This window comes from Anolis sagrei, chromosome 12 (genome assembly GCF_037176765.1).
Source record: "Anolis sagrei isolate rAnoSag1 chromosome 12, rAnoSag1.mat, whole genome shotgun sequence".
Taxonomy (NCBI): Eukaryota; Metazoa; Chordata; class Lepidosauria; order Squamata; family Dactyloidae; genus Anolis; species Anolis sagrei.
The window spans coordinates 9800001-9814719 of record NC_090032.1 but is presented as its reverse complement, the minus strand read 5'-3'; the positions used below and the strand labels follow the sequence as shown (position 1 = coordinate 9814719).

General features: G+C 43.3%; 1 protein-coding gene and 1 long non-coding RNA gene across 2 annotated transcripts in view; both read left to right on the top strand.

The window, feature by feature from the left end:
• RELA (RELA proto-oncogene, NF-kB subunit) overlaps nucleotides 1-12066 on the top strand; it is a 31613-nt gene extending 19547 nt beyond the window's left edge. Inside the window, exons 7-11 of the mRNA XM_060758198.2 lie at nucleotides 821-925; nucleotides 3734-3946; nucleotides 6126-6206; nucleotides 6390-6458; nucleotides 9356-12066. Of these exons, the coding sequence (XP_060614181.2) occupies nucleotides 821-925; nucleotides 3734-3946; nucleotides 6126-6206; nucleotides 6390-6458; nucleotides 9356-9996 (1109 nt within the window). The 3' untranslated portion in view covers nucleotides 9997-12066. The remainder of the gene's footprint in view (nucleotides 1-820; nucleotides 926-3733; nucleotides 3947-6125; nucleotides 6207-6389; nucleotides 6459-9355) is intronic.
• Nucleotides 1-13702, top strand: part of LOC137097714 (uncharacterized) — a 44452-nt gene extending 30750 nt beyond the window's left edge. The window contains exon 2 of the long non-coding RNA XR_010910381.1: nucleotides 12877-13702. This is a non-coding gene — a long non-coding RNA (uncharacterized lncRNA). The remainder of the gene's footprint in view (nucleotides 1-12876) is intronic.
• The last annotated feature ends 1017 nt before the right edge of the window (nucleotides 13703-14719 follow it).

Below are 14719 nucleotides of genomic sequence, written 5' to 3'. Positions count from 1 at the left end.
TCTATAGATATTATTATTATTATTGTAGATGTATTATAACCCAGGATTGCTATAAAGTAAAAATGGATGGCCATCTTTTGGGAGTGTTTTGATTCTGCCTTCCTGGACAGTCTTTGCTAACTCACAGAGCGTGCTTTTTTGTCCCTTCTTTGAATACTGGACTTCATTTCCCAGAATGCCTTCCCATAACTCAGTATGGGTGAGGTTTCTGGGCACACACACACACACAGAGAGAATCCCTGGGAGTTCCCAGCAGCCCAGTGGAGGCAGCGAGGCAAGAAGGAAAGGATCTCTCCCTCTCTCTCCATCTCTGTGTCTGTCCCTCCTTCCCTCTCTCTCTCTCTCTCTCAGCGGTTGGGTTTTTTCCCCTCGTGCAGGAGCGAGGGGCGGGGGTTCTTTTAACACAAGCTCTATATAGGCATTTAGCCTTGTGGGGGGTAAGTTCTTTCCGGTTATTTTTTTTTTTTTTTTGGAGTGGAGAACATAAATTGGGTTGTTAGGTGTATCGTGTCCAAATTTAGTGCCAATTGCCCCAGTGGTTTTTGAGTTCTGTGAGTAGCACAAACAAACATTACATTTTTATTTATATAGGATGGAAAGCAACGAGACTAACATTGCCTCATTACTCGTAAATTACTTGTCGGAATCATAGAATCCTAGAGTTGGAAGAGACCTCATGGGCCATCCAGTCCAACCCCATTCTGCCAAGAAGCAGGAAAATCGCATTCAAAGCACCCCCGACAGATGGCCACCCAGCCTCTGTTTACAAGCCTCCAAAGAGGTAGCCTCCACCAATCGTATTTTTTTTTTCTTTCCATAGGTGCTCCCAACACTGCGGAGCTGAAGATCTGCCGGGTGAACCGTAATTCGGGGAGCTGCCGGGGGGGAGATGAGATTTTCCTCCTTTGTGACAAAGTGCAAAAAGGTATTTTCCTGTTCTGGAAAAAAAAGAGTAGTTCTGGGATTCTCCCAGGCTTCTTTCAGTGCCGGATACTGACATATTTCACTGCTATAGCAGAAGGCTTAATGATGGAGCAAATGGTACATACCAGAGTCGGATTCCAGTCCTATCTTGTCAACAAGGACTCCAAAGCCCATTTGTCTGGCCCAGCATACTGCAGTTGCTCCTTGATCTAGGGGCTAGCATTGAGCAGAGTGAGGCAGCTGCCTCAGGCCATAGATTCTCAGGATCACGAAAAGCATCAGATTATAGTTTTATTGCATAGGGGATGGGAATTTTCTCCCTTGAGGGCTAACATAATGCGGCTGGCAGGTACGGCTGCCTTTTGCTGCTCTGCCTCAAGCCACGGTTCACCAAACACAAGAAGAAATGGGGAAGATTTTAACTTTGGGGGAAATCTAGACGCACTTTGCTCCTTTCTTAAGCAGAGAAGATTGGATTTCTCAAGAAGCCTCTGAGGAAACATCTTTTAGGTGGGTTGCTGTGAGTTTTCTGTTCCAGAAGCATTCTCTCCTGACATTTCACCCACATCTATAGCAAGCATCCTCAGAGGTTGCGAGGTCTGTTGGAAACTAGGCAAGTGGGGTTTATATATCTGGGGAATAATGTGCAAGGTGGGAGAAAGAACTCTTGTCTGCTTGGGGCAAGTGTGAATGTTGCATGCAGTTTATTTGTTTATTTACAGCATTTATATGCTGTCCTTCTTACCCTGAAAGGGACTCAGAGCTTGGGTTGTGTGGCATGAGCAGCCAGAAGGTATAATAATAGCAACAGCAACAACAACAATAATAATAAGACAAAGGGGCTTGGGATATATAGCAAGGGCAGCCAGGAAGTACAATAACAACAACAATAATAAAATGACGCTGAGGCTTGGGATGTGTAGCAAGGGCAGCCAGAAAGTATAACAACAATAATAATAATACGATGACGGGGCTTGGGATGTGTAGTAAGGGCAGCCAGAAGGTACAACAACAACAGCAACAACAACAACAAAATAATAATGGGTTGTTGTAGGTTTTTTCTGGCTATATGGCTATGGTCTAGAGTCACTACCTCTGAGGATGCTTGCCATAGATGTAGGCAAAACGTCAGGAGAGAATGCCTCTAGACCATGGTCATATAGCCTGAAAAAACCTACAACAACCCAGTGATTCTGACCATGAAAGCCTTCAACAATACAATAATAATAATAATAATAATAAGACAAAGGGGCTTGGGATATATAGCAAGGGCAGCCAGGAAGTACAATAACAACAACAATAATGAAGACGGGGCTTGGGATGTGTAGCAAGCGCAGCCGGAAGGTATAACAACAACAACAATAATAATAATAAGACAACCGGGCTTGGGTTGTGTAGCAAGGGCAGCCAGAAGGTATAACAACAGCAACAACAACAACAACAACAACAACAACAATAATAATATGACGACGGGACTTGGGATGTGTAGCAAGGGCAGCCAGAAGGTATAACAACAGCAACAACAACAATAATAAGACTATGGGCCTTGGGATGTATACCAAGGGCAGCCAGAAAGTATAACAGCAACAATAATAATAAAGTGACAACAGGGCTTGGGATGTGTAGCAAGGGCAGCCAGAAGGTATAACAACTACAACAACACTAATTATTATTATTTATTTATTTATTTATTTATTTATTTATTTACAATATTTATATGCCTCCTTTCTCACCCCAAATGGGACTCAGAGTGGCTTACAAGATATATATACATACAGTATATTATATTATTAGCATAGTACAATTTACTTACTTACTTTACATCAGTATTATATGTAATATATAATTATTATAATATATTATTATTAGTATTATATTGCATTACATTATAATACTATATAATGGCCACCTAGATTAGCATTGAGTGGCCTTGCAGCTTCAAAGCCTGGCTGCTTCCTGCCTGGGGGAATCCTTTGTTGGGAGGTGTTAGCTGACCCTGATGGTTCCCTGAATTGAACCCCCCTGTTGTTTTAAAATGTTGCTCTTTATTTACTGTCCTGACTCTAGAGTTTTTTAAATACTGGTATCCAGATTGTTCATTTTCATGTTTTCCTCCTTTCTCTTGAAATTGTCCACATTTTCCTGAGGATTTCAATGGCTTCCCTGTGTAGTCTGATATAACAACGCAGGAAGGTAGTAGTAAGATTTTAAATTGATTTATCAGACGGGGAAATATAGAAAAAAATCCTGCTCAGCCAAATTATAACGATACATCACCACAGACTAGGTCACCAAAATATAGAGGGAGGATAGTTGCAGAACCAACTGTATTTTTTAAAATTAGGAACTGGGAACCACTAGAACTGAGAGACTTAAAATGATTCTTCAAAAGATTCCTGCTGCCACCATATTAATAATAAACAGGCTGAAGTATGATTGAGAGGTTGTTCAGTAATACACTCTGTGTCACTATAGGTTTCTTGAAGACTGTTAAAAGCTGACTTGAATAATGCCCTGACCACAAAGGTATTCACACTGAGGCTGGTATAAGTTGATAAAAATAACTAGAACATTTATTGAACAGGCTTGAAATATTCAGGTACAAATGCTTAATTGTTTCAGTGTCCAGGTTGGTTCATCAGGCGCTTTGCTGTGGCTGAGTTAGTCTGCAGTGCCTTTCATGTTCCTTGATTCCAAATTCAGAAGAAATAAAGGATGCTACTCGGAGGTTGGGGATACAAAGACTTTGCCCCATCCTTTAGGCCTGCAATGAGCCTGAGACCTCTCTGCTTCTCCATTTCCCTTCCAGAAGACATTGAAGTCCGCTTCTTCAAGGACTCCTGGGAGGCAAAGGGCTCCTTCTCCCAGGCTGACGTCCACCGTCAAGTGGCCATCGTCTTCAAGACCCCGCCGTACATGGACCAAGCTTTGCGGGAACCCGTGACGATCCAGATGCAGCTGCGGCGCCCGTCCGACAAGGAAGTGAGCGGGCCCATGGAATTCCGGTATCTGCCCGATGAAGGTACGTTCAGCCTTCAGGCCATCATGAAGTGTGCTTTTTAAGGAATGTTTCCATCCTCCTTCTCTGGATAGCAACTGTTTCCTTCTGCAGATGATGAATGAAGCTTGATGGGGCTTGGGATGTGTAGCAAGGGCAGCCAAAAGGTACAATAACAACAACAGCAACAACAACAATAATATGACAACAGGGCTTGGGATGTATAGCAAGGGTAGCTAAAAAGTATAATAATAATAATAAAAGGACAACAGGCTTGGGATGTGTGGCATGAGCAGCCAGAATATATAACAACAACAACAACAATAAGACAACGGGGCTTGGGATGTATAGCAAGGGCAGCCAAAAAGTATAATAACAACAATAATAATAAAAGGACAACGGGCTTGGGATGTGTGGCATGAGCAGCCAGAATATATAACAACAACAACAAGACAACGGGGCTTGGGATGTGTAGCAAGGGCAGTCAGAAGGTATAACAACAGCAACAATAATAATAATATGACAATGGGGCTTGGGATTTGTAGCAAGGACAGCCAAAAGATATAACAACAACAACAATAATAAAGTGACAACAGGGCTTGGGATGTGTAGCAAGGGCAACCAGAAGGTATAACAACTACAACACCAACACCAATAATAATAATAATAATAATAATAATAGTAATAATAATGATAATGACAGGGCTTGGGATGTGTAGCAAGGGCAGCCAGAAGGTATAACAACTACAACAACACTAATAATAATAATAATAATAATAATAATAATAATAATAATAATAATATAGTAATTATGATGATGACATAACTTGAGATATGTAGCAAGGGCAGCCAGAAGGTATAACAACTACAACAACACCAATAATAATAATAATAATAATAATAATAATGACAGGGCTTGGGATGTGTAGCAAGGGCAGCCAGAAGGTATAACAACTACAACACTAATAATAATAATAATAATAATAATAATAATAATAATAATAATATAGTAATTATGATGATGACATAACTTGAGATATGTAGCAAGGGCAGCCAGAAGGTATAACAACTACAACAACACCAATGATGATGATGATGATGATATCAGGGCTTGGGATGTGTAGCAAGAGTAGCCAGAAGGTATAACAACTACAACAACACTAATAATAGTAATAATAATAATGATGATGATGATAATGATAGGGCTTGGGATGTGTAGCAAGAGCAGCCAGAAGGTATAACAACTACAACACATATTATTATTATTATTATTATTATTATTATTATTATTATTATACTATTCATTCATTCAAAAATACATCACACATTCTTCATAATAATAATAATAATAATAGTAATTATGATGAGGACAGAACTTGGGATGTGTAGCAAGGGCAGCCATAAGGTATAACTACTACAACACTAATAATTATGATGATGATGACGATGACGACAACGACGACAGGGCTTGGGATGTGTAGCAAGGGCAGCCAAAAGGTATAACAACTACAAAAACACTAATAATAATAGTAGTAGTGGTAGTAGTAGTAATTATACTATTCATTCATTCAAAAATACATCACACATTCTTCATTATTATTATTATTATTATTATTATACTATTCATTCATTTGAAAATACATCACACATTAATCATAATAGTAGTAGTAGTAGTAGTAGTAGTAATTATACTATTCATTCATTCGAAAATACACCACACATTCTTCTTCTTCATAATAATAATAATAATAATAATAATAATAATAATAGTAATTATACTATCCATTCATTCGAAAATACATCACACAGTCCTAGACGCTTGGGAAGTGTTCGACTTGTGATTTTGTGATACGAAATCCAGCATAGAGATCTCATTTGCTGTGACATACTGTGGTTTTGTGTCAGTAAAATAGTAATTATAATGATGACAAGGCTTGGGATGTGTAGCAAGGGCAGCCCGAAGGTATAACAACAACAACTATAACAACAATGTAGGTTTAGATATACTGGGTGACTTGAAGAGGATCAGCAAAAGTTCTTTGCCATAGTGTCTGTGACTTAACATAGAAGGTTGAACCACAATTCCCATCGTCCCTAACCATGCTTGCTGAGGATAATGGGCACAGCATTCCAAGTTATCTGGAGGCCTTGAGGTAAGAAGAGACTGGTCTTGCAAGATGAATAACGAGCCATTCTTTGGTAGGCGACTCTCATCGGATTGAAGAGAAGCGTAAACGGACGCTCAGCACCTTCAAGAACTTTGTGCAGAAGGCACCCTTTGTAGGTAAGGGCATTCCATGAAGCACACATCCCGCAACCAAAAAAAAAATGAGATGGGAGTAAGCAGTCTGTGGATTCCCATGTCCCCCCCAACAGTGTACCCAAGTGGTACAATGCAATCTCCGGAGAGATTGCATGGGCTGAATTTCCCTTAAAGGTAACCACCTTCTCTCCTTGATCATTGCAGCTCCTGAATCTCGCTCCTGGCGCCGCATTGCTGTTCCAAAACAAAACTTAGCACGGCCTGGTACCAGTGGTAAGGACTTTTTGGATTTCTTCCCCCCAAAAAATACTTCTCCCGAAAGTGTTGAAGTCTTTTTGTTGGTGGCTCTGTTGTAAGAAGTTCAGGTGTTGAATTTAGACACTGAGCCTTATATATTATTTATTTATTTATTTATTTACAATATTTCTATGCCGCCCTTCCCACCCCGAAGGGGACTCAGGGCAGCTTACAAGATATGTATATACATACAATATATTATACAGGGTTAGTCAAAATGCATAGGCCAATAAGCCATTCAATTGAATGGCTTATTGGCCTATGCATTTTGACTAACCCTGTATTATTAGCATAGGACAATATCAGTATTATATATTACTATATCGTACTATACCATGATATTGTAATATTTTTAGTAATATTACATGTAATATAATTATAATGAGCATGCTATCACCGAAGCAAAGTTAGTATATTATGCCTCTTTGATAGCGTCTGCTAGGTCACGCCCAGCAAAATTGTTCAAGATAATTCGATCTTTAACGACGGTTCCTACCATCCCAAAAAGCGGTGATCAGGCCCCTTCAGCCGAGGTTTTTCAGAGCTATTTTGCCGACAAGATCTCGCTACTTTGCCGGGACTTCCCTACCACAATTGATACAGTGAGAGAACTTGAGACTCCGTGGCCGCTTGCTGGGCTCGTCCTTGACCGATTCATCCTGCTGGACATAGAGGCTGTCGATAGGCTCATAGCTGCAGCCAGACCGACCACTTGCTCCCTCGATCCGTGTCCCTCTTGGTTGGTGAAATCCTGCTTGGAGGGATTACGCGACCCTCTGTTGAAGATCATAAACAGCTCCCTTGAGCAAGGAGTTTTTCCAGAGGGTTTAAAAGAGGCGGTGGTCTCTCCCCTGCTGAAGAAACCAGACTTAGATCCTTCGGTTCCCTCCAGTTACCGCCCAGTTTCGAACCTCTCGTTCCTGGGCAAGGTGAGGGAGAGGGCAGCAGCGGAACAGTTGCAGCAATTCCTAGACAACATGGCCGGACTCGATCCCTTCCAGTCCGGCTTCCGGGCGGGGCATGGGACAGAGACTGTGCTGGTCTCCATCATGGATCACCTTCGATGCCAGCTTGACCAGGGTGGGTCAGCGCTGCTTGTGTTATTGGGTCTCACAGCAGCATTTGACACAGTCGACCACAATCTCTTGACCCACCGCCTTGCTGTTCCTGGAGTCAGGGGGAGAGCTTTAAACTGACTGTCCTCCTTTCTTCACAACCGTGGACAGCGAGTGGAGAGGGGAGGCCTGGTCTCTGAGAGGTCCCCTCTATCCTGTGGAGTTCCTCAGGGGGCCATTCTCTCCCCTCTGTTGTTTAACATCTATATGTTAAACCGCATTGAGTCGCCGATTTAGGCTGAAAAATGCGGTATAGAAATAAAGCAAATAAATAAAATATGCGGCCACTTGCTCAGCTGGTTCGAGGTTTTGGGCTTGAGTGTTATCAGTACGCCGATGACACTCAGCTGGTGCTGAAGATGGAAGGCCGACCGGACTCTGTACCCGATTGTTTCCATCAGTGCCTCGAGGCTGTGACTGGATGGCTGCGTGCCAGCAGGTTGAGGGTGAATCCAGCAAAGACGGAGATCCTATGGCTGGGTCGACCGGGCAGTGGGGACATCCATCTGCCTACCCTGGATGGCGAGGCGTTACGCCCGTCACCATTGGTAAAGAGTCTGGGAGTCCTTTTGGACCCTCTGCTGACAATGGAGGCCCAGGTCTCCGCCGTGAGCAGAACCGCCTTTTTTCACCTGCGGCAGGCTAGACGGCTGGCCCCCTTCCATGTCCAGGGACGACCTAGCTACGGTGATCCAGGCCACGGTCATCTCAAGACTGGACTACTGTAACGCTCTCTACATTGGCCTTCCTCTGTCAGTGATCCGGAAGCTCAAGCTGGTACAAAATGCAGCTGCTCGGCTTCTTGCGGGAATTCCGATGAGATGCCACATCACCCCAATCTTACTGCAGCTGCATTGGTTACCAATTGAGCACCGGACCACTTTGAAAGTGATGGTACTCACCTTTAAGGCCTTGCATGGTCTGGGGCCGATGTACCTGGGGGACCGCTTCACCCCCTACCAACCCCAGAGATCCCTTCAGTCTGAGGACCAAGATCTATTGGAAATTCCCAGTGTCAAGACTAACAGCAACCAGACGCAGAGCCTTCACAGCAGTGGCACCATCACTCTGGAATACTCTGCCACCTGAAGTCCGTGCCTTGCGGGACTTATCAGCTTTCCGCAGGGCATGTAAGACATACCTGTTTCGACAGGCCTTTGATCTTTGATATTGCTGTTTTAAAATTGTTTTTAAATTGTTTTAAATTGCTTTTACATTGTGTTAGATTTTAGCCTGTTCTTGTAAGCCACTCCGAGCCCCAGGGGAGTGGCGGCATATAAGTCTGAATTATAAATAAATAATATCATATCATATGCACGTGCTTTGTATTGTGTGTTATCTATCTTGGGTCGTTAGTTCCTTGTCACTTTGTGTTTATGTTGTTTTTTTTTTGTTACTGATTATCATTCCTTGTGTTGTGAGATGTTTTGTTGCCAAGTTTGGTGTGATTTAATTCATTGGTTCTTTTGTTTTTAAGGTACGCATTACGCACAGAGCATTTTTATATATGCAATTACCTTTACACTATGTTCTCTTTGCCTGTTTCACTATAGATATTTATGAAGATGTTGGAAATTGAGCTTTATAAAAAAAGAAAGAAAGAAAGAGGAATGGCTTGGGAGCCACCAAAGTCATGGAAAAGCCAGACTGGAATTCTTGAGCACCCCCCAAAAGTGCCATTTATCCCCAGGGCCTAGATCTCCCTGCTTTTGTGCTGGAGGCTTTCCTCAAAGTAATGCATTCTCTGTTCCTCCACAGGTGTCCCGGGGATCATGGGTGCAGTGGGATCAACCCCACAGTTGGCCCAGAAGCCGCAGAGCCTGGCGCAGCCTTCTCCAGGCTTTTTTGGGGGGCCCAGTCATACCCCGCCGGCTCCCCCTCCAGGCGCTGCCCAGGCTAATTTCAGCACAGTGAACCTGGAGGACCTCTCTGGCCTCGGAGTCGCCCAGCAGGTCCAGCCTCCCGTGTCAGAGTCCGAGACCAGCATTGCGGATGCCTTCCTGAACCTCCACTTTGTTGAGGGAGGGGACGCCGGGGGCATGGAGCTGAGCGGGATCCTGGACGACATGCCTTACACCAGTTTGGAAGGAATCAACACGGCCGAGTTCCGCCAGCTCCTGACGGAAGGCGTGGGCCCAGCGGCGACGACACTCCCAGACAGCCAGGGAACCCTCCTGACTTACCCAGAGTCCATCACCCGTTTGGTCAGTCAGCGGAGGGCCGAAGGGGAGCCCAGCAGCAGCGGAGACGGAGGAGGAGGGGGTGGCAACAACAGCGCCAACAACAGCGCGACCAACAGCTTCATCAACGGCCTTTTGGGAGCCCTGCCTGGTGAGGATGGCTTTTCGTCCATGGTGGACATGGACTTGAACTCGATTCTGAGCCAGCTGAACTCGTAAGTACGACTGCCGGCCATCCTCCTTGGACTCCAAAGGCCTTGAGTTCCGGTCTAGACAGACAACACCTTCTCTGCTTCCTGGTGTTTTCGGATCGATGTGAACAGAAGTGAGACGGCTTACATAATCTGACATGGAGGAAGCGGACTAACTGAAAGTAGGTCATTTTGTTTTAGGAGGTGGCGACATCTGACAATCTGTCGGAGACTCTTCAGCATCCAAAAGTACTTAACCAAACGTGTTCGTAAAAGGAAAAATATCTGATGCCTATGGGAAGAATCCCCCTTCCCTCGTGCCGTCTCGAAACCCATTAAAGCCATTGCATGTACATATAGAGATAGCATTTTGGGGACTCGGAGAATCCCTGTGCCTTTGAGAAACATCAACCACGGGCAAACCTTGTATCGATTGCTTTTAGTGCCGTACAGGTGTGGTGCCTCTACCACAATTATTTGCAGTTGTGCCTTTGAGAAACAACAATCATGAGTGCACCTTGTATCATTTTTTTTAGTGCCGTAAAGGTGTGGTGCCTTTACCACAATTATTTGCGGTTGTGTTTTGGTGAGACCGCTACTTTTTTGTATCTGCCGTGCCTTAAAATGTTACCCGAAACCAGGATGTGCCTGATGCAAGGTTGAGTGACCCTTTGCCAAAATGTATTGTCGAAGGCTTTCATGGCCAGAACCACTAGGTTGCTGTAAGTCTTTTGGACTGTATGGCTATGTTATGTTTCAGAAGCATTCTCTCCTGATGTTTCACCGCATCTATGGCAGGCATATAATAATGATGTCGAAGGCTTTCATGGCCGGAATCACTGGGTTGCTGTAAGTTTTTTGGACCGTGTGGCTATGTTCCAGAAGCATTCTCTTCTGACGTTTCACCTGCATCTATGGCAGGCATATAATAATAATGTCGAAGGCTTTCATGGCCGGAATCACTGGGTTGCTGTAAGTTTTTTGGACTGTATGGCTATGTTCCAGAAGCATTCTCTCCTGACGTTTCACCGCATCTGTGGCAGGCATATAATAATAATAATCATAGAATCATAGAATCAAAGAGTTGGAAGAAACCTCATGGGCCATCCAGTCCAACCCCCTGCCAAGAAGCAGGAATATTGCATTCAAATCACCCCTGATTGCATTCAAATCACCCCTGATAATGTTGAAGGCTTTCATGGCCAGAATCATTGGGTTGCTGTAAGTTTTTTGGACTGTATGGCTATGTTCCAGAAGCATTCTCTCCTGACGTTTCACCGCATCTATGGCAGGCATATAATAATAATAATGTCAAAGGCTTTCATGGCTGGAATCACAGGGTTGTTATAGGTTTTTTTGGGCTATATGGCCAGGTTCTAGAGGCATTCTCTCCTGACGTTTCGCCTGCATCTATGGCAAGCATCCTCAGAGGTAGTGAGGTCTGTTGGAAGTAGGAAAATGGGTTTATATATCTGTGGAATTGCCCCAGGCACTGCCAGGCCATCATATGCTAATCAAGGTGGTCAGTTGAAACATTCACACCTAGCTCCAGCAGACAAGAGTCCTTTGTCCCACCCTGGTCATTCCACAGATATATACACCCATTTTCCTACTTCCAACAGACCTCACTACCTCTGAGGATGCTTGCCATCGATGCAGGTGAAACGTCAGGAGAGAATGCCTCTAGAACACGGCCTAATAATAATAATAATAATAATAATAATAACTTTATTTGTACCCCGCTACCATCTCCCCAAGAAACTCGGTGCGGCTTACATAAGGCCAAGCCCACAAAACATCAATAAACAAAACATCAATAAAACAATCAATACATATAATTCATATAAATCACATAAACAAAAAATAGGCAATAAACAATCAATAGTGACATATAAGCATTTAAAAACCCGAAAAAAACCTACAACAACCCAATGATAATAATAATAACTTTATTTTTATACACCGCCAACCATCTCCCCAAGGAGACTTGAGGCGGCTTACAAGAAACAAACCCAAAATTACAAGTAAAACACAACAGATTAGAAACTTCAGATAAAATGAAAACACTCACACATATAAGCAACATCAAAACAATATGGCTTAGCAAAAAAAACACAGCTGGGTACAAACTGCCAGAGTGTAATACATTCTGGCAGGAGCGCAAGAAAAGTGCATCCTCTGCCATACGAGGGTTGAATGAAAAGTCATGCCTCCGCCTTCGTTACTTGGGTTTGGATGGGAATATTTTAATAAATCAAACGCAGAAATAATCCTTAGAATGTGCTCTTTAACTACCACTATTCACTTTTCCACACAATCACCAGACAATTGGATACATTTCTGCCAATGATGAACAAGTTTTTTGAAGCCGTCACAGAAGAAGTCGACACTCTGTTTCCGCAACCAGAGTCTCACAGTTCTCTCATCCTGGGTACTCAGCGTGCACAGATCTTCCGATAACCAAGCAAAGCAATAATGTGACCCACACATTTTTGTGAAATGCTGATTATGCTTGAAATTATGCTGAATCAATCTGTCAACCTTTTGCTTGTGAAACCCGGTGGTTGCTGTCACAGGACGTCCAACTCTTTCTTTGTCATGCAAGTCAGATGTTCCCACTTCAACATCTTTAAACTTACTCGCCCAACGACACACAGTACTCACATCAACACAATCACCATCAACAGCTTGCATTCTATAAATCTCCTTTGGGGTGACAAGAATTCAATGACTGCACATTGGCCAAGTTGCATTGACCAACTGTGCAGGATTCCATACTTTACACTTTAACAACACAACCGTTCAATGTTAAGGCTTCCTGCCAAAATGGAACTGTAGAGGAGACTCTACTGAACAAGCCAGTACCTGCCGAATACCAGTACTGCCATATGTTGAGGATGTTACGAAGGTGGAGGCATTACTTTCCATTCAACCCTTGTAGATGCTTTAAGAACACAACCGTTCAATGTTAAGGCTTCCTGCCAAAATGGAACTGTAGAGGAGAGTCTACTGAACAAGCCAGTACCTGCCGAATACCAGTACTGCCATCTATTGAGTTACGAAGGTGGAGGCATGACTTTCCATTCAACCCTTGTAGATGCTTTAAGAACAACCGTTCAATGTTAAGGCTTCCTGCCAAAATGGAACTGTAGAGGAGAGTCTACTGAACAAGCCAGTACCTGCCGAATACCAGTACTGCCATCTGTTGAGTTACGAAGGTGGAGGCATGACTTTCCATTCAACCCTTGTAGATGCTTTAAGAACACAACCGTTCAATGTTAAGGCTTCCTGCCAAAATGGAACTGTAGAGGAGAGTCAACTGAACAAGCCAGTACCTGCAGCATACCAGTACTGCCATCTGTTGAGGATGTTACGAAGGTGGAGGCATGACTTTCCATTCAACCCTTGTAGATGCTTTAACAACACAACCGTTCAATGCTAAGGCTTCCCGCCAAAATGGAGCCGTAGAGGAGAGTCTACTGAACAAGCCAGTACCTGCCAAATACCAGCACTGCCATCTGTTGAGGGGTTACAAAGATGGAGGGATTATTTTCCATTCAACCCTTTTAGATGCAGGTGAAACATCAGGAGAGAATGCTTCTGGAACATGGCTATACAGCCCGAAATACTTACAGTAACCCTTCGCCAAAATGTTTAGACCAAGAAAGGGTTTTGGAATACGAGCATTTGCAATTCCATCATAATATAACTTATAGATGTGACACAAGTCTAAACCCGAAGTCCGTTCATGTTTCATATGCGCCTTATGCAAATAGCCTGAAGCAATAATGGAACAAAGACATATAAGAGGGGATCGGTAGGCCAGTGTGACCCAATGGAGTCCAAGGAGAGCAGAAGAAAACAGACACAAAGGCACAATGGGTGACGTTGTAGGTGATCTCATTATCTATTTTGCAAAATATCAATGCCTTATGTTCCTTTTTTATACTCTGCTGCATTTTAAAAGCATGTGGATGGGTTAAAGATATGTTATCGAAGGCTTTCATGGCCAGAATCACTGCGTTGCTGTGAGTTCTCCAGGCTGTATGGCCATGTTCCGGAAGCATTCTCTCCTGATGTTTCACCCAGGCATCCTCAGAGGTTGTGATGTTGCGGAATATACGTTACCTGAGATCATTAGAGTACAATCAGGAAGGAAGAGGACGGAGACAGCAATCGATTCTCAGGCCTTTACTAACAAGCAAGATAGGGTGTATAGCTCAAAAGACTGCCACAACTGAGGTCTGAATCGCTTCGGTCTTTTATAGCAGAATATCACCCTTTTCACGCGTGTACAGAAAGAGTCTGACATTTACACAATACAATCATTAACAGGTGTTTCCATGTATAGTTGCCAAGGACATCTTCATCAGGTCTTGGCAGGCACGTTGTGACCCTAAACATCTGCTCTATTATGTAACTTATCCCAGCTTTCACCCGTTACCCTAAAATGACACGTATATGTATTGTCGAAGGCTTTCACGGCTGGAATCACTCAGTTCTTGTGGGTTTTTTCGGGCTATATGGCCATGTTCTAGAGGCATTTCTCCTGACGTTTCGCCTGCATCTATGGCAAGCATCCTCAGACCTCACCTCTGAGGATGCTTGCCATAGATGCAGGCGAAACGTCAGGAGAAATGCCTCTAGAACATGGCCATATAGCACGAAAAAACCCACAAGAACTGAATGACACGTATATGTTTAATTCCTTAAATCTCTAATTGAATTATAACTTTTATATGCTTATAACA